Source organism: Nipponia nippon, unplaced genomic scaffold (genome assembly GCF_047370975.1).
Source record: "Nipponia nippon isolate SJK-2023a ecotype South Korea unplaced genomic scaffold, ASM4737097v1 scaffold_5, whole genome shotgun sequence".
Classification (NCBI taxonomy): Eukaryota; Metazoa; Chordata; class Aves; order Pelecaniformes; family Threskiornithidae; genus Nipponia; species Nipponia nippon.
The window spans coordinates 66,284,060-66,307,233 of NW_028262369.1; the positions used below are offsets into that span (position 1 = coordinate 66,284,060).

At 39.6% G+C, this 23,174-nt stretch overlaps 1 protein-coding gene across 3 annotated transcripts in view; it reads left to right on the top strand.

The window, feature by feature from the left end:
• Positions 1-23,174, top strand: part of MYO1B (myosin IB) — a 114,702-nt gene that overhangs the window by 34,350 nt on the left and 57,178 nt on the right. For all 3 annotated transcript variants that reach the window (XM_087732574.1, XM_087732575.1, XM_087732576.1), the window contains exons 4-6: positions 15,397-15,491; positions 18,641-18,745; positions 23,077-23,123. In XM_087732574.1, the coding sequence (XP_087588700.1) occupies positions 15,397-15,491; positions 18,641-18,745; positions 23,077-23,123 (247 nt within the window). The remainder of the gene's footprint in view (positions 1-15,396; positions 15,492-18,640; positions 18,746-23,076; positions 23,124-23,174) is intronic.

The window sequence follows — 23,174 nt, forward strand, 5'->3', positions numbered from 1 at the left end:
CAGGTTTTAAGCATCAGCATCTCTGGAGCAGACTGCCATGGGACATTCCCCGAGCTCCAGCTCTGTCTGGGAGCTCCTGGGAAACGAGGAATCTAAATCATGTTTTGGTTATTTTCCAGTAGTTTCATATGACCTTCTGTCTGTGCTCGAGGTACGTGCAAGTGTTTTGACGTGATGGATTGGTATAGGGAGGATGTGTTTGAGAATGCCAGCTGTCCCAATAAAATAGCAGGCTTGGTGAGCAAATGAAAAGGGAAGGAAAATGAGAGAGAAGTATATAATGACATGAAGGAAATCCATACCTAGAGATTTTTTTCTCCATATATGGTCACTGAAGGAAACATATATTCATGGGAGTGAAAAATCTGTTGATGTGTTTTCTTAGCCCTAACCTGAAAGAGGAGGGGAGTGAGCACCTAGTCATCTGCTCTGTGTTTCCTCAAGAGCGTCCGTGAGAGTGACTGATGCTTTCAGTGACGCTAGCTAATATTTAATTGCAGGATTTGGTCAGGGTTCTATTTTTTTTAAGTGTTCTTTGGAAACGGGAGTAAGGCCGTGGACACATTTTGAATGGGCAGCCAAACTGAATTTCTGGGAGACAGTTTCTGGTCAGATGATTTCGGATAGTGTTATACCTGATAAAATGCGATCTAAGGGATTTTATTTTAATAGTTCATTCCTCTCTAAATACACCACTGTTGTTGTGGCACCATGTAATAAAGTATTACTTTTCTAGGTCTCCTGGAATGGTTGTTTTTGTAGTCACTGGCTATTTGCATAGCTGTAATAGGAAGTTTACCAAGCTTTTTAATTTTTTTTTTTTCAATGTTTTCTTAATCTTGCTGGTTTTGTCTTTATCTGCAAGGCAGGATCAAACTTGTCTCTGACTTGACAGGGCAGAGTATGACATTTCAGTGTTCAAACAGTTTGCTTCTTGTTTTGTGCAGTCCTTAGACTTCTGTTGTGTTCTTTCTGTTGGTGTAATTACTCTATCAGTTGATGTAATTGCTGTTTTGCTTACCTTGTAGGTAATCTAGACATGAGAGAGAACCAAGCTGTCTATCTTGCTAATTTACATTGACTTCCACCCGTGACAAAAGCAGCTGCTGGCATCTTTGAAGTGAAGGCAATAGGAAATAAATGACTTATTGTACCATTTATTTGTAACCGTCGTGACGTATCGCTTTCCTACCAGTAACAGATTTGCTTTAAGGGACTGCCGAGTAGGTGCTTTCTTGCATTTCGTATCTTAACATTGGCTCCAGGCTACTAGCAGCTCTCCGTCTCTGGGAGGCAGGGTGGCATGGGGCTTTTTGCTCCCCTTCCTGTTCTGAAACACCTTACCTGCTCACTTTAGAAGAATCATGGATTATTTAAGTTGAGGGGCAAATAGAAAGTGGCAACTGTACTGCTAGGGGCAAGCTACAAGCAAATAAGAGTTCAGAGTCAACGTGCATTTTTTTTAGCTATGCACTGGAGTATTTATGGTGAATAACGGGGACAGCAGGAAAATATCTGGAGAAGGGTTTTATCAGACATCTATTGCATTCCACTTAGACAATTTTGCTATGTAGTTTATTTACTTGCTATTAGTTCTTTTAAGTCAAGTATTTCTGAAGAGACAATAGTTTTGCATTAAAAGCTTTCAAATTCAGAGAGACTTAAACTTTAGCAGGCAACTCCTGAAAACCAGTTTGCCTTTATGTAGGATACAAGCGCAGAGATATCAACCTGATGCCTATTAAAATGCAAGAATGAGAAACTTATTAATGTTCCCCATTTCAGTGATAAACTTATTAATAATTATTGGAACAAATCATTATTGTTGAACCTCATGAAGTTCAATGAGGCCAAGTGCAAGGTCCTGCACATGGGTCGGGGCAATCCCAAGCACATATACAGGCTGGGTGGAGAATGGATAGAGAGCAGCCCTGAGGAGAAGGACCTCGGGGGTTGGTTGATGAGAAGCTCAGCATGACCTGGCAATGTGTGCTCGCAGCCCAGAAAGCCGACCGTATCCTGGGCTGCATCAAAAGAAGGGTGACCAGCAGGTTGAGGGAGGTGATTCTGCCCCTCTACTCTGCTGTTGTGAGTCCCCACCTCGAGTACTGCATTCAGCTCTGGGGCCCCCGACATAAGAAGGACATGGACCTGTTGGAGCGAGTCCAGAGAAGGGCCACGAAGATGATGAGAAGGCTGGAACACTTCTCCTATGAGGACAGGCTGAGAGAGTTGGCGTTATTCAGCCTGGAGAAGAGAGGGCTCCAGGGAGACCTTAGAGCAGCCTTCCAGTACCTGAAGGGGGCCTACAAGAAGGCTGGAGAGGGACTTTTTACAAGGGAGCATAGTGACAGGACAAGGCATAGTGGCTACAAACTGAAAGAGGGTAGATTTAGATGAGATATTAGGAAGAAGTTCTTTACTGTGAGGGTGGTGAGGCACTGGAACAGGCTGCCCAGAGAAGCTGTGGATGTCCCCTCCCTGGAATTGTTCAAGGCCAGGTTGGATGGGGCTTTGAGCAACCTGGTCTAGTGGAAGGTGTCCCGGCCCATGGCAGGGGGGTTGGAACCAGATGATCTTTAAGGTCCCTTCCAACCCAAACCATTCTGTGATTCTATGATTATCCTGTGGATATCTGCAATGACTCTGACAGTAGATAGCACTTGCTGCTTCTTTTTCAAATTTTGAGCCAATGCAAGCAGTGAATATAGGAGTTATATTTTTGCTTCTGGCTTTTTTTTGCTGGTACTCCAGGATTGCATGTCTTCGGAAACACCAAGGTTACAGTAACTCTTTTTCGTCCTTGGTTTAAAGCAAAGATTTTTGTCTGAAGGCATGATAAAGTCTCAGCTGTGAAGGATAGTTTTTGCCTATGTGTAAAACTAAGCTTTTCCCCACAGGTAGCAGAGTTTTAAGATACACAGTGTAGCTATCTGTATTTGTTGAAGAAGGATACACAGTGTAGCTATCTGTATTTTTTGAAGAAGGGGATGGTGGGGTGAGAGCCTGTCCCATAGTTTAGTGTCCTTCATTGCCCCCAGTGTGTTTATTTTAACATTTCCTTTTCAGTTTATCCTTTCTTCATCTTCATTTGCTTTCGTTGGGGGCGGGGGGCAGGGCACTGAGTGTTTGTGTGTTTTTTTTTTTTTAAATCTGCCCCACCCATGGTTTTGTACACCTTGCAGTATCCCATTTTTTACAGACCTTTTGTTCTTATTCCTAACAATTCCTGACTTCTCCAGAGACTCAGTCTGTGGACTTGTTCCTGTGGCTCAGCAGAACGCCTCTTTCAAAAGAGATTTATAGTCGAGGGAAGATGATCGCTTCAGAGGTTAGTTGGCAAAATTAGCTTCTGGGCAGGGAGGGAACATCTATGGCTGACAGAAATCATAAATAGCAATTAGGGAGGACTGCCAGTACCTAATTGTTAAACCCATGCTAGAGATGAGTTGAAAGAGGCGGGAGGGGAACCTACAGAGAATATTGAAGTCTTATTTTGGAAGGGGTCAGGCTTATTACTCTCTTAACCTCTATGGTGAGGCAGTATTAGATATGGTATATCCGTGAAGGTAAATCCCTCAAACATGTAGATGAAAAGGGGATGAAGCATCACACTTGCTTCAAGGGTCAGAAAGGGCTTCATGCCTGAGAAGAGCCTTTTCGATTGCAGGATGCTGGAACACCACCCCTGGGATCCACAGTTTCCTAAATTTTACACTTGGTAGGAGACCTCAGAAGTCCTTCTGAGAAAACAGAGTTCTGAGGAAGGCAGTTGTGATGTCGCCATATTGAAGTGGCTGTCTGATTCTTAAAAGTGTTTTGGAAGTGATTTGTGAACTTGAAGGCTTAGGGTATAAAGCGAGGTTTCTCTCGCATGCAACAATAAATTTAGCTTTTTCCTGAAATTTGAGCAGGGCTATTTTAGTTGGTTTGGGTAGCACATAATGCAGCCATCTCACCCCAGTGCTTCGGAGGTGAATATAGTCTTACTGACAAGAACAGTAGTTACTTGTTTGCTGCCGGTTTTAGATTGCATGAAATTTTGTAATAATGCGTAATAATACAGGAACGGATTTATAGCAGGACATGTGGTTGTAAGGAGGCTCAAAAAATGCACCTAACACCCAAGAAGTATAAACAGCCTGGAAAAGCAGTGTATAGATGAATGTGCTTTATTTTAATTTTTAAAATGGTCTGGAGTGACATTTAGACTGGATTCCAAAGTTCACTGGAATGAGCCTTTCTGTCAGTCCTCTAAGTAGCACTGCCTAAATTAAGAAATGAAAAGGCCCTTTAAATTCTTTGTGTATGGCAGTGGTGCTGTCATTCTTCTGTAAGTGTCTGGGACATGGGATTTCCAGCATGAAAACATCCGATGCTGTGTGTAGCCGCAGAGCAGTAGCACAGGTGGAATGGATCTGCCTGCACACAGGCTTGCTCAGACATCAGGCGGTCTGGCGGTGTGGAGTCCAGGTGGGCTTTTGTGCTGTTGTGGCATTTAAGCATTTGCTAGGCTAGGAAGGAGTATATATAGACTTCAGGGGATATAAAAATCATCAAGGTAAAACTGTCTCCCAAAATACCCCAGGAGGCAGGACCCACTTGGTTCTGGTAGAGCCTGCTCATCCATCAGTTTCTCATTTGGAGAGCCTTGTGTGGTCCTAGCCGATGAAAAAAAAACCCCAAACATTCACGTGTCCAGTGGACTTTTTGAAGCAGCTTGCAAAAAAACGCAAGAATTGGGTACCTTTAAAACAGAATGAGTTTGTAAGGGAAACGCTTAACTTGAGATCTGTTCCAGATGCTTCTATAACTCTATAATTGTCGTCATGGTGTACGAAGGAAAATAATCTTGGGGCATCCTTCATGAATTAACTGCTGGCTTAGAGCCTCAACAAAATAACTTTGTTTTCAGAACTGTTTTCAAATATTTACTCATACCTCTGTACACAGCATACTTTCACATTTGACTTCAGTTATGTTGGGGATTGAGAGTCAAATGTTTTTACTTATCTGTGATGATCTCTCTCTCTTCTTTTTTTGCATGTGAGTATATTTGTTATAGTCTGTGTTTATTTTTAAGCATAAAAAAGTTTGGGGTTTGGCTAGATTGTTAGAGCAAAGATAATTTAAAAAAAGGCAAAAAAAAAAAAAAAAAAGCCTTAATATATGTCGGATAGTTGGAGATGTGTGTTAATGCTCCAGTAGTCTAAACTAATGGTAACTTTTTTGCCAGACCACGTTTCTCTCATTTAACTGGAACATTCTGGCTAGCATTCACAGTATGCCATTGATATTTTTAGGACATAAAATGCTGAGATTTTTTAAAAATTAATTCACCTTGTCACATCAAGTAGAATCCCCCTAATTGACACAAATGCTTGGGAATCCATTCAGTATGTCTGACTGAATTTTGTGAATGAAGTGTGTACTTAATTAAATAAAGGAAAGGACCTGGTAATTTTTCAGTTTTGTAATGCGGTTCTTCAAATTTGTCAATACATTACTGCTCTTTGTGTCTCCTCAACATTTCAAATAGTTCTTCCAGCTCTTCATTTGTACATCTAAGCTAGAAATAAGACTGGCCTTTTTTGTGCTGCTTAGCAAAATGAGATGGTTCTGATTAGAAAATTGACTGATGTTATGAGAGAACTTCGAAATAAAAGCATTTTTAAACACTTCATGTGACTTTAAATATAACTTGACCTTTAAAAAAGGATCTGATAGCTTCATTTTTCTTTTCATTAGAATATTGGGACTTTTTGCACACTGGAAAGTACTTAAAAGAAGGCTCTGCTATGTTAGGCTTCTTAAATGCAGACTGAAAAGTGAGGGCAGGTACGGGCCCTGTCAGAAATGACAGCAATCCCCTTTTATGCAGTGTATGTACATGGCCCAGAATTTTCATTATGCCCTTCCTGAATGGGCAGCATGGCTCTCTCTTAAGAACTGGGATGTCAAATTGCAATTAAGAACAGCTGCCATCCTTTCATTGGAAGTGTCTCATTGTGTTTAATGGTCATCTTTTTTTTTTATTTTAGCAATTTATAACACACCAGGAAATGCCCATCTGCTGTGCTAGAAGCCTTTGTCATGATTTTAGATACAGCGTAAACAAAGCTAATGTTTAAAGCCTTAAAGAAACTTCAGTGAAATTCCAGCTCTTGTACCACCTTTAGAGGCAGAATGTTTTCCATTCAATTTCTCTTTATTGGCAACTTAATGCAAAGGGCTCTGATGTCTTCAGCTCTGGGTACATCATGGTTAATGTAGTTTGGGTTATTAAAGATAAACTTTTTCATGTTATGAATCAGGAGTCTTAATATTTACTGTCTAGCACACTGAATAATCTTTTACTTATGTTTTGAATAGATAAGAGAGCTGGGACTGGGGTTTACAAACAAAGGTCTGAACTACAAAGACAGTTTAATTGTGGTCATTTCAGTAAATTAGTGCAAATCTGCATTTTTCTTGTATATACAGTTTGCTTTTATATACTACAGAAATGATTTTTTAGTTGCTAAACCTTGCGGAGTTCAAACTGCAACTGATCATAATTCCTCCAAGATGATTCTTAGTGAGGATGCATCCACAGGACCAAAAAAGACATGTGCAGTTGACATCTTCCTTGAGTATCAGCAGACCAACCAAGGACGTAGATGAAATACATTGTCCCTGGAAATAGTCCATGTGGGTTGAACTGAAGCCTAGTGTTTGAGCAATTTGAAGAAGGCTTTTCATTTCTTGCTTTGACCATTCGTGGAAAGAAAGTTTTGGATATGTATCCACAAATCTGATGCACAAACTTGAGCAAATGCTGTTTTATAGACTGAATAGACAGGTTAGCTTGATGTTGTACCTGAGTTAACAAGCTGTCAGAAGCTGAGATAAGCTTTAGTGCCTACTTTGTCCAAGGGTTCATGAGAGGTACTTTATTTGGAAAAGAAAGCTGGGAGGCAAAAAATAAGTTGTGTAAGGCTTCTTGGCTTCTTAACTTCTTAACAAACTACTTGGTTTGTTAAGAGGACATAAGAGTTACTTGCAAAATTTAAAAATTCAGTAACTCCTCCAGTAAAGTAGCAACGTGTCGATGTAATTACATAGTGTTGACGTTGCCCATCAGATGTTTTCCAAATAAATGAATTACTTTTATTTGCAGTTTTGTCACTGTTGTCTCTGATAAACTTGCAGGCAGTTGCATGCTAGCTTTTGTGTTACAGACCCTAGATTTCAAATCTGATGATTAGCAACCTACTTCAGCTTACAAATAGCTATGAGGATGTGATAATACTCCTAGTTCCCCAGTATTGCAATATGAATTTGGTGGAGTGCTCAGCATTTTTTCTGATGGCAAACTGTTGCCTTCCATTGCAGTCTATTGCACTAACGCATGGCTGACATTTCTTTACCTATCTCACCAGGCAGAGCCATGAAGTCACTCCAAGATGCATCTTTTTGTGAGATGCTGTAGCTCTTAGGTACATGCAGCATAGAATCATAGAAATGTTTAGGTTGGAAAAGACCTTTAAGATCATGGAGTCCAACTGTTAAGCTAACACTGCCAAGTCCACCACTAAACCATGTCCCTAAGTGCCACATCTACATGTCTTTTAAATACCTCCAGGGATGGGGACGCAATCACTTCCCTGGGCAGTCTGTTCCAATGCTTGACAATGCTTTTGGTGAAGAAATTTTTCATAATATCCAATGTAAACCTCCTGGAGTGCAACTTGAGGCCATTTCCTCTTGTCCTATTGCTTGTTACTTGGCAGAAGAGACCGACCCCCACCTTGCTACAACCTTCTTTCAGGAGTTTAGTTGTGCTACAGTATGCTATTTTCCTGTGAGGTGAGACCTTTGAAAGCATGTCTCTTTCTATGAAGTATGTGAAACTGGGCGCCTCACTTCACTGTTCCGTCTTCCCCTGAGTACTGGAATATGTTTAAGTACTTCAGAATAAAGGAGTAAATTTATTTTTCATTCTCCAGTTAGCGGAGTGGAGCAAGCTTGTCTGAGAATATTGCTACTTTTGCAATAAAATTATTTGCAGTGAGAGAAGTCCCTGCATGAGCACGTGGTAGCGATGCAGACTTACTGTGGAAGCCAAAACTTGACTTGCTGTATCTCTGCTCTCACTGCATCAAGAGGAAATGACTTATTTCTACCTTATGACTTCAGGGTGATGCTTCTTAGGGCTGCAAATAAAAGCAGGGGTTTATTTTTGCTAAGCAGAAGTACCTTTTTTTGAGGCAGCAACATGGAACACTGCCTGTTTGCTAAACATTTTTCTATGTGAAATCGTAAGAGCAGCACTCCCCTCTCTGCCTCAGGAAAACCCCGCAACTAGTACAGCCCTATTGTGGTTTCATTTGCTAGATCAAGAAGTCGCTGGTATTTTTACATGGAGCATCTGTGCTCTGCCACTGATTTGGACAAGCTCAAACTATAAGGCTCCTATTTGAAAAAATAAATTAAAAAAAAAAAAAGGAAAAAAGTGACTAACAGTATATTCCCATCTGTACAGGAAAAGGCAAGCTATAATGATCATTGTTTCTCTAACAGGATTATAGAGTCGAGTCTTCTAAGTATTTCACTTAACTGTACTCTGGGCCTGGTTTTTTTTCTGAAATAGCTATGGGTAATTGTGAGGACCTGTGTTTAGCCGTGATCAGTGTTTTAAAAATGAGGAATAATTGTTTCTCAGTGTTTTATTTTGATGGAATATGTATTATGCTTAGCCACCTAAGTTAAGATGAATTACAGTTTTATTGGAGGAGTTTACTTTTAGCGTGCTAATCGCACGGTGCAGCAGCCTACTCAAAGCATGTCTTGTTCTGCAGAAAAAGATTTCTTTGATGTAAAATTTGTTTGAAGCTGACATGAACTGAACATGCGTGTTTGACCAGAAAACTTCCCTAATTTTCAGACACATGGTGTATTAGGTACAGAAACTAATTCAGTTTTCTGTAAAATACTGAGAGTCTGGATATTGCAGGGCAGAAAGGGAATGACTGTTTTCCCCCTTTTCCTCCATGTCCCACCAGCCCGTCATTGCCAAATATATGCAAGAGTTCAGAGGTGCAATTCAAATCTGCTAGTATGTAGATGAGATAGTAAACTGGGATTTTAAGACTGATAAACTGATAAAGCCTCCTGCTTGCTTGGAGGGGAAATGGGTGCCATCCTGCAAGAGGGAAAAGGATGAGGGACAGACTGGGCTGTGGTGAGCTGAGAGGTTGTGCAGGCACAGTATTTGGGGAAAAAGCATTGGCTGGACGTCTCTGTAGGGAGATTTTGAGGCAAAGTGCATTGGACACGTCTGAAATCTGCTTCATCCTGAGAAAGACAAGATTTTCAGAAAGAACATTTTCTTCTTTTTGTCCAGACCTCAGAATATTGGCCTGGATCAACTCTTCTGCTAAACCTGTGGTGTGTATATGAGCATCAGAGGGTATATTATATTCCCAGTCTACTGGAACAGAAAATAAATCTCTCTGGCTTAATATTAGGCTGTGTTTTAAAGTATTCTACTCTTGAAATTCAAGAGTGGCTTTGTCTGTCCTCTTTGCCCTCCCTTCCCTTCTCTCCCTTTCCTTCCATAAATTATGGCTGCTGCTTACAAATCAAACGGGCTGATTTACACAGCTTTGGGCTTTATTCTGCATCTAATAACGTCACAGTTGCTGATGGGAATAACAAAGCGGGGAAGCGTACGCAGGAGGTACCCTTCTGCTGTGTGTATTAGCCACATAGTACTGTTGATAAAACAGGTTTCTGTGCTCACGAGGAAAATAAAATGAGAGAATATGAATAGGAGAAAAGGCTTTCCATCTGTCTTAGCACACCTCTTTATCCTGGTGTTGAAACTTGTTTTATTTTTTTCCTGATTGGCGTTTTTCAAAGAGCAGCTGCTTGCCTGTGAAGGTCTATCCTAGCCGATGCTCCATCAATTTAGCTGTTACTTTATTCACTCCAATGGCAGGCTAATCAACCTTTTCTTTTCAAGTGTGTCAAAGTGCTGAACATGAGACAGTTTGTAATTATGGAAAATGGGAGTACACTTTTTATCCTTAGGGCGATTAGATTAAATGATTCTGCACTATGAGCTAATGCTATAAATAATCTCTTACGGTTGTTTTTCCTGAATGGTGAATTTTCCACGGAGCTTCAATGGGCGGGAGGAACATATATAGCAAATAGTGATGATTTACAATGTAAAGCCTTAGAGCACCGTATAAAATGTGCTTCCACTGTTCCTAGCTCAGGTTGTTAGGTATTTTTATACCCAAACAAATTGTGATTCTGATGTTTTCCCGCTGCACGTTATGAGAGGAGGCAATAGGTTTTTTTGGTGTTATCCTGTTACTGAGTACTTCTATGCATTCACAAAGAAAAGGAAGGAACTTAAATGATGCTCTTAATTAGACATGAAAGCATTAATATAAATTACATTTTATGTAAAGTTTACATTAAAAATATATGTACAATTTACATTTTACTGCTGTTTTTTTTAGTCTAGCATGGTATATAGTCTTTGATAAGCACTGACTTCTAGTATCCTGCCAGTGTGTTTAGACACAGTTGAGCAGAAGTGAAGTGGTACCAGGGCTCTGCCTCATGAGGAATTGGAACAGTCAAGAAGAGAGGTTTTCGTAATTTCCTTTGGAAGTAACAAATGAGTTGGTGGTTGCAAGCCAAGATCAAGCGATAGATGTTTTCCAGTGGGGACCGAGACTCTCAGAATCAAAGCAACAGGAGATGGGATGAAGGGAATTGACTCTACTAGTCCATGAGAAAAGGAATCGGAGGGAATTTAAGGTAGTGTTAACTAATTACTGTTAATTGAGAATGCTGAGGGAAATGAGAGGAGGAAGGAAGTACTGATAGCTGGCAAATACTGATCCTTGCGATTTTGGCTTAAAGGAAAAAGATGGTAGAAGAGCTGCTCCCGTGAGCTGAATTTATGACAATAAGAGCAAGGTTTTTACCCCTGGTGTAATTGTGGATGCAATCTTGTGTGTTCAAATGAGGCGCTAGCAGCTGATGCTCGTTTTGGGGTGAGTGGGTGGGAACCGTGTGCCTGGCTCTTCCTGACCCCGGCATTTTGTTAGAGCATAGAGATTCCGCTGTGCTGCTGAAAATTGCTGGAGCCCTTTGGAAATCCCCCTTAGAGGCCTGTTTGCAGTTTCCCTGTGTTAGAAGTTTGGGGTTAGAACTTCGTGACAGATCTGGCCATCTGGAGCTATGTGGCTGAAAAGGCCGTGCTGTAAAAAAGCAGAGCCTTCTTACTGAGCTAGGTGTGGGTGGCAGTTTGATTTCAAATTGCTTCTATACTTAAGTCTTAGCTAAATGAGAACTCCACTAAATATTTGTGTGTTTGTTGTGGTAGGAAAATGTCATCTTCTTTCACAAAAATCTAAAAATCAAAGGAGAGCTTATTATAAGGTATGGTAAATGACACTGCCGACACACTCGCCAGCTAATTCAGAACACATGGTTTATAACTGCTTTTTAAATACAAACTATTCTAAAATTTTACTGAGGCTCTGTAATTGTGAGGTGGCTCAAAGAGTGGTATGTGCTTTAAACCTATAGTTGCAAATGTTGAGTTTACAGAGCGGTGTTTCTTAATGTTGCTAAAAGGAAAAGAATAGAAGGATTCTTTGTGGTCTATGGATCATTAAAATATTTTAAACCAAAATGACCTTAAATGAAATGATTTTATATGTTTGTAACAAATAGGGAATAGCATGAAATTACATTTTCAGCACAAACAGAGTTTGAACCAAAAGACTCAAAGTTGTGGGTTTCGGTTTTTTTTTTTTTAATTGCAAAGATAAATGGCAGTAATAGGTAGGAGGGACTGTGAGGTGTAATGGTGTGCCATGAAAGTCAACATGACAAATGAATAGATCTGTCTTTTTCTTTGAGATAGATCTTTGCTCAGGCCCTGACATAAATGTGTCTAATGTTGTTTATGCAATGCCAGAAAGCAAAGAAATCTTAGTTATTTAAATACACTCTTGGTTATGCCTCCTCCAATTGAATTGTTGGAGCAGTGGTTGAAATGTCAGAGGTGAATTCTAGAACACTTCTACTAGGTAACTTTTGATAAGTACATACACAAAACTTCTTTTGAAATGAGTCAACTTATTTTTTCCTTTTGTCTGTAGTAGATAATAATTGATATACACGTAAAGTATTAGGCTTTGCTGGGTGGTGTAGAAGATTGGAGGAAAAGATAATGTATGCCAAGCGTCTCTGACGAGATTGGATAAAACCAAAACTGGATGAAATCCCACTCTTTTTTCCAACTTCAGAGGTCTCATTACAGTATTAGACTCTCAGTTTCTCTGCTGAGGGAGGAGAAAAAGCATGATTTGGTGTTTTTAACTATGCAGTGCAGGCAGAGTTAATAAATACATCAAGCAGTAAAATATATTTTGACAGGGGCTGTTAGGAAACTAAAATTCAGTGTATTAGAAAAGGTGAATGACTACTAAGCTGATTAACTTGTAACTCAGTATGTCAACAGAGAGAATACTTTCTCTGTGCTTGATGCTGACTTTGTCTTCCAGCATGAAACAACTGCCAAGAAAGTTGTTTCAACAGTGAAATACTAGTTGATGGCTGAGATTGTCTGAAGGACAGCAGGCACAGAATGAGCCATCCAGTCTGTAAGTTTGAAAAACATCTCAGAGTCTTACCATGCTGCTGAAAGCCAGTTTCCTGAACCAAACCCATGGAAGCCACAAAATTATTATTAACATTCTCTCACATGGCCCATGAATGCTCAGTGCAATTTTATTTCTTTCCTCTTCATCCTACTGCCTTTTTTTTTTCCTTGCAAAAAGGACTGTAATGTCTGCTGGAATAAGCTTTTCTGAGTGCCGTGCATTGTACTCTTCAATTTACAACTATATCTGCAGCAGCGTACAACAAATATTATTCATTTCCTAAATATGTCCTTTAAGAGAGTCTGGTAAAGTGTTATTGCTACTGTAGTTTGGATTCTGGACAGTAAAGTGGATGCCAGAAATTGTGTCATGGTCTCTCAGCAGCAGCAGACTATTTTTTTTTTTTTGCTAGTTCTCCAGCATGTTGGCCACATCACAAATTGACTTTGTTGTAATGCTAAAAACATTACAGCCTGCTACTTTCTCGTAAACACATTTTCACCTCCAGTTGAACTACTGAGTTCAAATGTTTCAATCACCATAGCAGTATTAAGTTTTGAGAGATCAGTCTTAATTTGAGTTCAATGGTATACGTATCAAAAGGAGTTAATGACCTTTGATCGTGGTTGTTAAGTGGATGGCCCGACCATCTGTGCAGGGAGAAGAATTGTAATTTAGTGCCTTAGACAATGTAAGTTGGCGAGAAAAGCAGCGAGAGAGACAGAGCCCTGGGTTGCCCATGCAGCTACCCAGGCAGGTGTGCTGCAGGGGACGGGAGGGACACAAAGAGGGGGGAATCAATGACATGAGCATCACTGGCAGGAACCAGGGAGGGAGGGGAAGGTGTGAATATTTAGCAGTACAGGAGCCGTAAGGCGTTTCATTTTCCTGTTTTCCAACCTTTTCAGAATACCACTCACTTGGTATGCTGGTCTCTTGCAGGATGACTGGGCTGGTAACGTGATGCAACCATAAAAACAAACTAGCAAACAAAACCAAAAACCAAATTAGCAAATATGAGATTAGTCTAATACTGCTGAGGGATGAGGAAGTATAAATGGTGTTGCACATGCATGTGATGATGAAAGTGGGGACAATATGACATGCTCTCAAACTTTTGGGGGGAGAGAAGCCAGAAGGAAGAACTGCCTGAGCTAAGGGACAGTGGTAGCAAAAAAGAAATAAGTATGAACTAATTTGAGTATATATAGGTTTAATACTTGAAGCTTTCAAGCTGCGGCAATAGGAGCCTCTAGAAAAGGCTCTGTGTGGCTCTTGCTACTTGCATTGTGTTGTCTGTGCTATCCCTAACTAGTTTTATGACACAGAGCTTGCTTATCTATAAGGGGCTGTGGTTGCCTGTGAAAGCACTATATGGCTATGTTATTCAAACAAAATACTTGATCTATTTGTAGTTATCAGCTAAATGCAAAGCTCCTGAACTGTCGTAGAATAAAGAATCAAGTTTCTAAAAGGTGCATTTAACCTGCAACAGTTATGAATTTTACGTTGACCTGAGAGTTCATTTCTTTTCTTCATACATGATTTGTTTACTGTAAATAATAAACAATGTCCACTTTTTAGTACATACAAACACTAAATATTTTACTAGGTGCAGTAATCTAACAAAGCTTTTAGTCTGTTGAATGGATACTTATTTCATGTAAAAAATATGCCATGTTTGGCTCTCAGATTTTTTTCTTTTAAGTTGTGTAATGCAAGTGTGCCTTTTCATTTGGATTTTGCTTTTATGTCCTTTTTCAGATACTACTTGCTTAAGTTTTTCCAAGGGGTTCTAATGCTCAGTTTCCAGAGTCCTTTATTCCATGAACTGAAATATGCAGCTGAAACAAAATCAATACTACTCTTTCTTTGTCTCAAAATTACTACTAAAGAAAACTAAATATAAGTAACACGTCTGCATTTCTCCAAAATACATGTTGCTGCATGGCAACAAAGCACCTCTGGATTCAAATTGCAGCCCAGTAGTTTCAGGGTCATGATGTTCTGAGCTCCATGGAACGACATTTTTGGTGCAGGAAAGCTGTTGATTCTTACGGTATTCTTTAATTTCACTACATGACATCACCCTTACTCAGTTAAGAACACACTTATTGGGAAACACTTCTGCGTATTTATGCAAAAGTCTAGCAACACCTGAATGCTTTAAATGGTCAATATTTTATAAGGTTCTGAGATTTCTTCATACTTTTCAGAGTAGAAATTGCAGCTTATGGTATTGTTAGTGCTCAGGATTCTCCTGTTTCCTTTTTCTTAAATGTCTTCGGACAGAACACATCCTGTTGATGCATTGACATTTTGTTCAATGAAGAATATGACATTTTGTTCAATGAAGAACGCTACGTAAATTTCCCTGAAATTTTGTGAATTTGTTTTGAGCTTGCTATCTTTAGAAAAACTTAAAGATTATGCTTGCTTGTTCCTGGAGAAAGTCAAAATAAGCCACTGAGGAAAAAGTATCCATTTTGCTTTTGTGGGTCTTTATAGTCTGAAAAGTGAACACTTCACCACTTTCAGAACGTTAGGACTTGGGTTCTTTTTGTTTCTGGTTTTTGGTTTTTGTTGTTTGTTTTTTTTTTTTTTTGTCCCCTGCCTGTATGTGAAGGACAGATTGTACTTATTTGTATTATTATATTATTTTATATATTATTTGTATTTGTTTCGTCTAATTCTCAATTGACTCTTTCTTACTTTGCAGCTTTGCTCTGTCAGATGAAGCGTACAGATCTTTAAGGGACCAGGACAAAGACCAGTGTATCCTTATTACAGGAGAGAGTGGAGCTGGAAAAACAGGTAACAAGCGGTTTTGATCTTACTCAAAAAGATTCAGACTTATTTGGAGTCTTGCAAAGTGATGCTAGGGTCTGTAAGAGTTGAGAGGTATCGATATCTTTTTGTGTCTGGCAGTTACAGAAAATGAATGCTGTCACACCTGTTGCTGTAGGTGTGAACTTACATAAACTACTGTTTTTTTGACATTGTCACCATGATGCAGCCCTACCGTGTGTTAATACAGTATCCTCATCAATAGGCAAAGTCATACTAAAGTAATGCTGGTTTGTGATAGAGTATTGCAAAGGCCAGAAGACTTTTAGCCTCTCCCTGTGGGAAACATGAAGACGGAGAAAACTGAATGCTCTTGGTCTTCTAGACTGGAAGACACTTTGCATGTCTCTTAATAAGTACATGCATTTAAACTGGATTATGCCATTTATCCAAGGAAAATAAATAGTAGTAGCTGATTACTTTGGAATTTCATCAGTCTTTGGCATGCTGTGCTCAGCTGCAATTGTAAGATTGGCTTGTGTACCAGAACACTGTTTCTCAGGCAAAGCTGAAATTGCCTTGAAAATGACTGCTAATTTTTAAACTGGAATGGTAGAAATCAAGTGAGGATTGCATAACTGCAAAATATTTTAGGTAGACCTTAAAAAAGAAAGAAGTCAGTTATTTTCTGAAATAACAATTTAAAACTGAGGTGACTTGCAAAAGACACAGCAGGTAGGAACGCATACATCTGTTTCCATGGAATTTAAGAGATTTTTTCCTTTGAATCTGAGAAAATATGGAGGCTTGTATGCTTATACTAAGCACAACATAAAGTGGGTAACAAGAAGTTGCTTTCCAAGCCTTTTGTGAAAATGTAAGGTGTAGCCTTCATCTTTGTTTTTCTTTTTCTGATTAATGGCATCCAATTGAGAGGTCTTGAAATCTTGTAATATAATCCTTTTTTTAAGTTCAATAACATGAAAACACATGTGTGCTCAGTAAAAGCATATATTAAAATAATCAAGTTCTTATTAATATTATTGTTAGGGATTCTGTCTAGGAGTTCAAACTTTAGAAAGGAGTTCTGTACTGGTATTGTTTAATGTCTTGATTTCCTCAGGAGTTGTGAATTATCAAGCACCTTATACAAGTGAGGTCCACCTTTTACTCATTTATTTATTCACTTGAAAGGTATACTAGTGGTTGAGTTTCTGAACTTCTGTATTTGTAGAGGATATTCTGGTAGATTCAGATTTGTATAGTGATTTTGACTGTTCTGTAATTTTCATAGCCATATGGGACATAATATGAATTACTCCTTTATAAAGGTAAGTACAGAATAACATAGGGTTTGAAATTCAAGCCAATAATTGACTTATAATCTGTGCTATTCTCTCTCTAACATTTGATGTAACTACTGTTGCTGAAATGGGGCTGTTAGCTGAGAAGTTATGTTTCCATTGGCGGGGGGGGGCGGGAAAGGAGGAAGTTCCTGGAGTTCCTGGAGTTGAGGAAACAAACTTGTTAGTACAGATCCTATATAACTCTGGGTTAGATTTTTGGTAGCCAGAACATTTGACATGTTTGGGCTGGAAGAATTGAAACTGAAATGTCATCAGTTGGGTTTTTTTGTTTACTTCCAATTTTGATCTTGCTTCACTGCATGTTTATATTGCTAATCGATAGTAACATTGTGCAAGAAAACATGGTACGTTACCAGAATGAGAGGTGTATTTAAATGTTTTTAGATGTTAAGATGATGATTCCCTTCCTGGTGCCTTTATTGGGCCAAACAGAGTTCCTGTTAAAAGAAAGGGCCTTTATTTTCTGTCAGTGATGTTCAAAGCCTATCTTGTGTGTTGTCTTAATGCATATTATTTTATAATACCTTATTTGTTGCTTCAGTGCTTTCCTCTCTCAGTGATTGAGTAGCTCTACTTAAAGATGTTTACTGTTTTAGGAAATATTTCAAATCAAATAATTTGGTAAGTCCAAGCTCTGAAGGGAACGGATTCTTAAAAATGAGAGCTGGGTTCGAGGTGCGATTAAAGGAGATGGGAGGCCTTATGGACACACCTATAGTTCTTGCTTCTTGCTTGCTTCCTGTGTTGCAGGTTTGCTCAGTTTTCTCTACAATATGGGATAGTAATTTAGTACTAGCAAACAAATTTGATTAAATAGGAAAGAATCAAAATCCAAGGGATAACTTCTTGTTTGTCAGTTCTTTCTTGAAATGAAACCCTTAAATTTGTAACAGATCTCTGAAGAACAAGTAATGGGTTTTTTATGACCACTGTGTTGAGTTGATAGGGATTCCAGCTGTTAGTAATTACATTGTATATCAGCTGATATTGCCTCAAATTTCACTATCTTGCATCATACTAAACATCACAGACTCTGTTTATAAACAGAATCCTCTTTCAGCTGCTCTTTGTCCTGACCAGAAAAAACATAAGGGTTGGATGGATTATTTAATATTTGTTTCTGTCTGTATATGGGTGATTGCCACCTATATGAACCCAGCTTTGAGAGTCCAAAAATTCTTCCAGACTTTGTTAAAAGTTTGTGCCTTCAAATTAGTTTCATTGTTTAAGTGAATGCTTCACTTTCTCTATTCATTATACTTTGAACCAGACTGCATAATGTTATGTGATGTTGAATTGCAGTTACTCATTTACTTGTAGAGTAGTTTACAGTTGTAATTACATGTGTATAGTGTTGTATGTTTACACTTGTGTTATTGTGTATCTGCTGATATAAACTGATTGAATTTTGCATCTTGGAACTGTTTGGGCCTATTTTTTCAGGCTAGATTAAAACATTTCCAACGTGTCAGCTAGGGATAATGTTCTTTCCTTACTGAATGCCGCTTACTGAGGCTAAATGAAAAAGTAGTGGGTAATGTGCCATATCCACTGGTGGCTTCTTGAGCTTGCGAGGGCTCTAGGTATTTAAGTCAATAGGGCTGCTGATGTAATGGCATGGGTCTCATAGCAGGATATGCTCCTTCCTCATTCCCAGAAGGTACAACAATGCAGAAGAAAACTGAAATGAAATGTGCTTACAGTTCCTGTCTGGCATAGTGAAAATGTGATGGAGATCAAGTCTGCAAATCATTTTATGGCCTATTTGCCAATACTTATCGCTGTTTTATTTTACTGTCCCCCCCACAGAGGCGAGCAAACTTGTCATGTCATATGTAGCTGCTGTGTGCGGAAAAGGGGCAGAGGTTAATCAAGTAAAAGAACAACTTTTGCAGTCAAATCCAGTTCTTGAAGGTAAGAATCTCATAGAGCATGTGTGAGTCTATTACCTCTGTGTGTATCAGCTTTCCTGCTGAGCTGGTTTGGAAAACTGTATCTGTTGTTGTTTCGTTGTTGTTTGGTGTCCAAAAGCATAGGACATGCTTTCCGTGAAGACAGCTGCAAGATTCTATTCAGTTACAGAGAGGTTTTATTGAGAATCTGGGGAACTACAGGCCTGTGAGCCTGACCTCAGTGCCGGGGAAGGTTATGGAGCAGATCATCCTGAGTGCCATCATGCGGCATGTACAGGACAACGAGGTGATCGGGCCCAGTCAGCATGGGTTTATGAAAGGCAGGTCCTGCTTGACTAACCTGATCTCCTTCTATCACAAGGTGAGCTGCTCAGTGGATGAGGGAAAGACTGTGGATGTTGTCTACCTGGACTTTAGTAAAGCCTTTGACACCGTTTCCCACAGCATTCTCCTGGAGAAACTGGCTGCTCATGGCTTGGACAGGTGTATGCTTCGCTGGGTAAAAAACTGGCTGGATGGCTGGGTCCAAAGAGTTGTGGTGAATGGAGTTCAATCCAGTTGGTGGCCGGTCACAAGTGGTGTTCCCCAGGACTCAGTACTGGAGCCAGTTCTGTTTAATGTCTTTGTCAATGATCTGGATGAGGGGATTGAGTGCACCCTCAGTAAGTTTGCAGACGACACCAAGCTGGGGGGGAGTGTTGATCTGCTGGAGGGTAGGAAGGCCCTCCAGACGGACCTGGACAGGCTGGATCCATGGGCTGAGCCAACTGTATGAGGTTCAACAAGGCTAAGTGCCGGGTCCTGCACTTGGGTCACAACAGCCCCATGCAAAGCTACAGGCTTGGGGAGGAGTGGCTGGAGAGCTGCCTGGCAGAAAAGGACCTGGGGGTGTTAGTCAACAGCTGGCTGAATATGAGCCAGCAGTGTGCTCAGGTGGCCAAGAGGACCAATAGCATCCTGGCTTGTATCAGAAATAGCGTGGCCAGCAGGACTACAGAAGTCGCCCTGTACTTGGCATTGGTGAGGCCACGCCTTGAATACTGTGTTCGGTTTTGGGCCCCTCACTACAAGAGGACATCGAGGTGCTGGAGCGTGTCCAGAGAAGGGCAACGAAGTTGGTGAAGGGTCTAGAGCACAAGTCTTATGGGGAGCGGCTGAGGGAGCTGGGTTTGTTTAGCCTGGAGAAGAGGAGGCTGAGGGGAGACCTTACCGCTCTCTACAGCTACCTGAAAGAAGGTTGCAGCAAGGTGGGGGTCAGTTTCTTTTCCCAAATAACAAGTGATAAGACAAGAGGAAATGGCCTCCAGTTGCGCCAGGGGAGTTTTAGATTGGATATTAGGAAAAACTTCTTCGCTGAAAGGGTTATTGAGTGCTGGAATGGGCTGCCCGGGGAAGTGGTTGAGTCTCTGTCCCGGAGGTATTTAAAAGATGTGTAGATGTGGTGCTTAGGGATATAGTTTAGTGGTGGACTTGGCAGTGTTATGTTTATGGTTGGACTCAATGATCTTAAAGATCTTTTCCAACCTAAATGATTCTATGAGAATAAAATTGTTTTCCTCATGAAGTGAGAGTTTAGGAAGTCAGGTCATATTTCCCAGACTCCTCCTGCTGCTCTCTGAGGGCGCACCCTTTCTTAACCCTGCCTTCATGACGCTTGGCTGTATTAAAAGACTTGATTTAACTTCAGTTCTGACCCTCTGATTCATTTCCTTCCAAATTATATTATTATAGTCTCTAATAAACAAGCAAGCCCTGTAAAGCATTATTTTTCTTTTAGAAAAAAAAAAAAAAAAAAAAACAAGTGAAGAAATGGATCTTGGAAAAAAACTAAGCTAATCCATATGCATGCCTGTTGTTCCCTGAGACTTACTGTTCCCTGAGTCTGGTGACACTGTTGGCCCATCTTCCTGACAACTGCCTTTCCTGCTGTCCCATGAAAGACTTTATTTTTTCATTATTCATTTTAATTTAAAGACGATGGCTGCCAGCAATAGGATCTTCATTTTTCCTGGAGATAGGATATATGATCCTCAAAGCTTGCAGTTTTGTCCCATTGTCTAATAATGGGACTTCCTTCAGAAGTGCCTTGGTTAGCACTGACTTATTTAGGTCTATTGTGTTGATTCCTGGCTCAGTCTTTCCCACAGTTCTCTAAGCTATTGTGGTGCCGAGACAAATTCTCATGACTGCTGTACAATAATTTGGCATTATGGCCAGATGATATGCAGTGTTTGTAAGACTGTTGAGTGTCAACATTTTATTTGTTGCCTAGCTATCTATACGTATATGCAAGGATTTGGAATCTATAGGGAGCAAGCACTCTACATATTATACAAGTGAGAAGTGGGGGGGGGGGGGGATAAAAAAAAAGGAAGGGAATGCTAAAGTGGGCTGAGAGCGGTGGTGAACTGGATGGGTAAAATGTGGTTATTGACTCTACACAAACCAAAAATTGTAAGCAAAGACTTGTAAAGAAAGGATGAAATGCTAAAATCTAAGAATAATAAAAATGCTGGGTAAGTCTTTCTGTGATGATCAGATATGTTCCGCTTAAAGCTGAATGGAGGGACTGCAATCTTCCGCTGCTTTGGATTCACAGCCAAGAGCTGTGTTGCTTTTATCACCGTCCTGAAAGGCAGATTTCAGATGTAGACAGGAATAGTATGGGAAGTATGGAGGCTTTTCTTTCCAAAGCTAGGTTTCTCCTCAGGGACTGCCAAAAGTATTGGATTTCTTTGTTTGTGAATCTTTGCTTTAATGCAAGAGGAATCGAGTAAGCTTACAGAATTGTGCCTTATCATTTGAAGCTATTATTTGTTCTACTTGGTGTGGTGGTAACTGCCTATTTAGCTTTTTGGAAGGTAGGACACTGAATTATTCCATGAGGCTGCTGAGCAAGCCTGGCTGATTATATACATTTTAGACAGAAATTAAGCATTTGTGGTTAGATTTGTTTTTCTTTGGTTATGTAGTTCTGTTTCAGTCGAGCTGCAGTGCAAGAAAATGACATAAATGTTACATATGCATAATTTATCTTATGGGTTTTTTTTTTAAGTACAGTTGCTACTGTAAATTAACTTTTAGAAACAATGAACTTAAGGGAAAACTGAGGAATGTGTCTCATGCTTTATAATGGGACATTTGTGCTTGATTCTGTGCAGCTATAAATGACTCTACTGTTCAGCACTGTGTTTAAGAAAATGCAGCTCAGAGATTTGGTTGTTGAAAAGATGATTTATTGCAGGGCATAAAGATTTTAAAAACAATTCTTTCACTTATCCGTGGCCTTCAGGGGCAACAAACTTTTCCTTTTGGCTTCAGTTCTTTGATCAAGAATAAGTCTACTCATGCAAGTTTGTTGAAGCCTAAAAGCATGTACTTATTTCTGTCCAAAAAACATTGACTTGACTTGATCTTTTAAAATACATACGCTAAATAAATAAATACTGGGATAAATAAAGTCTCCTGTTGGAGTAGGAGTGCTATACGTAATAGTGCAGGGGATACTAGTGTTTGACTCGAGGTGCTTTGACACTGTGTGATGTTAAGAGCTTGAATTGTCCTCCAGTCTGAGTTCTTGTCCTGCCTATGTTCTAAGCTGGTGGCTGTCCATCTGAACATGGCCCTGGGAAGTCCTTTCTTGGAGAGTTTTCATTGCTAGAAAACTTGAGCTAAAGAAATTAAAACCAAGCTATTCAAAAAGCTAGTTTAGGTCAAGCTGAAGAGAGTGTTTTAAACTTTCTTTTTAAATCAGACTTACATCAGCCGATTAATATTCAGCTTAAGCTAGGATAAATGTGTTGGTATAGTGTGAATAAGTCAGTTTCAAAGCATTGATTAAACTGTCACACACAATTTTTAAGTGTCATTCTGTAATGTCTTCAGTTCTGGCCTCCATCTTTTACCATCTTCAGTTCTGGGAACTAAGATTCATTTCTTTCTCTGAACTGAAGAGAAAGAAGTATTTCCTATATTTAAAGTTATTTAGGTAATAAACATTTAGATTTGATGATTCAGACCCCAAGGATATATCCATCCAGGTGCAGTTTTGTCTTGGAACCATTTCCCCTTTTATGTTTTTCTTTCACTTTTTTAAATAAAGGAAGTGTTGAGATGAAACTGCTTTCGACTTCCATAGGTGTTTTCTCATGTGTGATCTTTTCTGTCCCACTCTGTCTATCCTCAGTGACTGATACTCGTGCAATGAACAGGGTGTTTTTTCTCAGAAGTCTGATTCCTTTAAGTATATAAACAGTCAGAGAGAGTTTAGCATTTAAATATATTTTTTACTGATAGAATTTGGCTATCATATTTGTTTTTCTCTTTCTCCAGCTTTTGGAAATGCTAAAACTGTGAGGAATGACAACTCCTCTAGATTTGTAAGTATTTTCTTCAAGGCCGAATTTTAATTTCTTTTAGGGAAGCGTGTT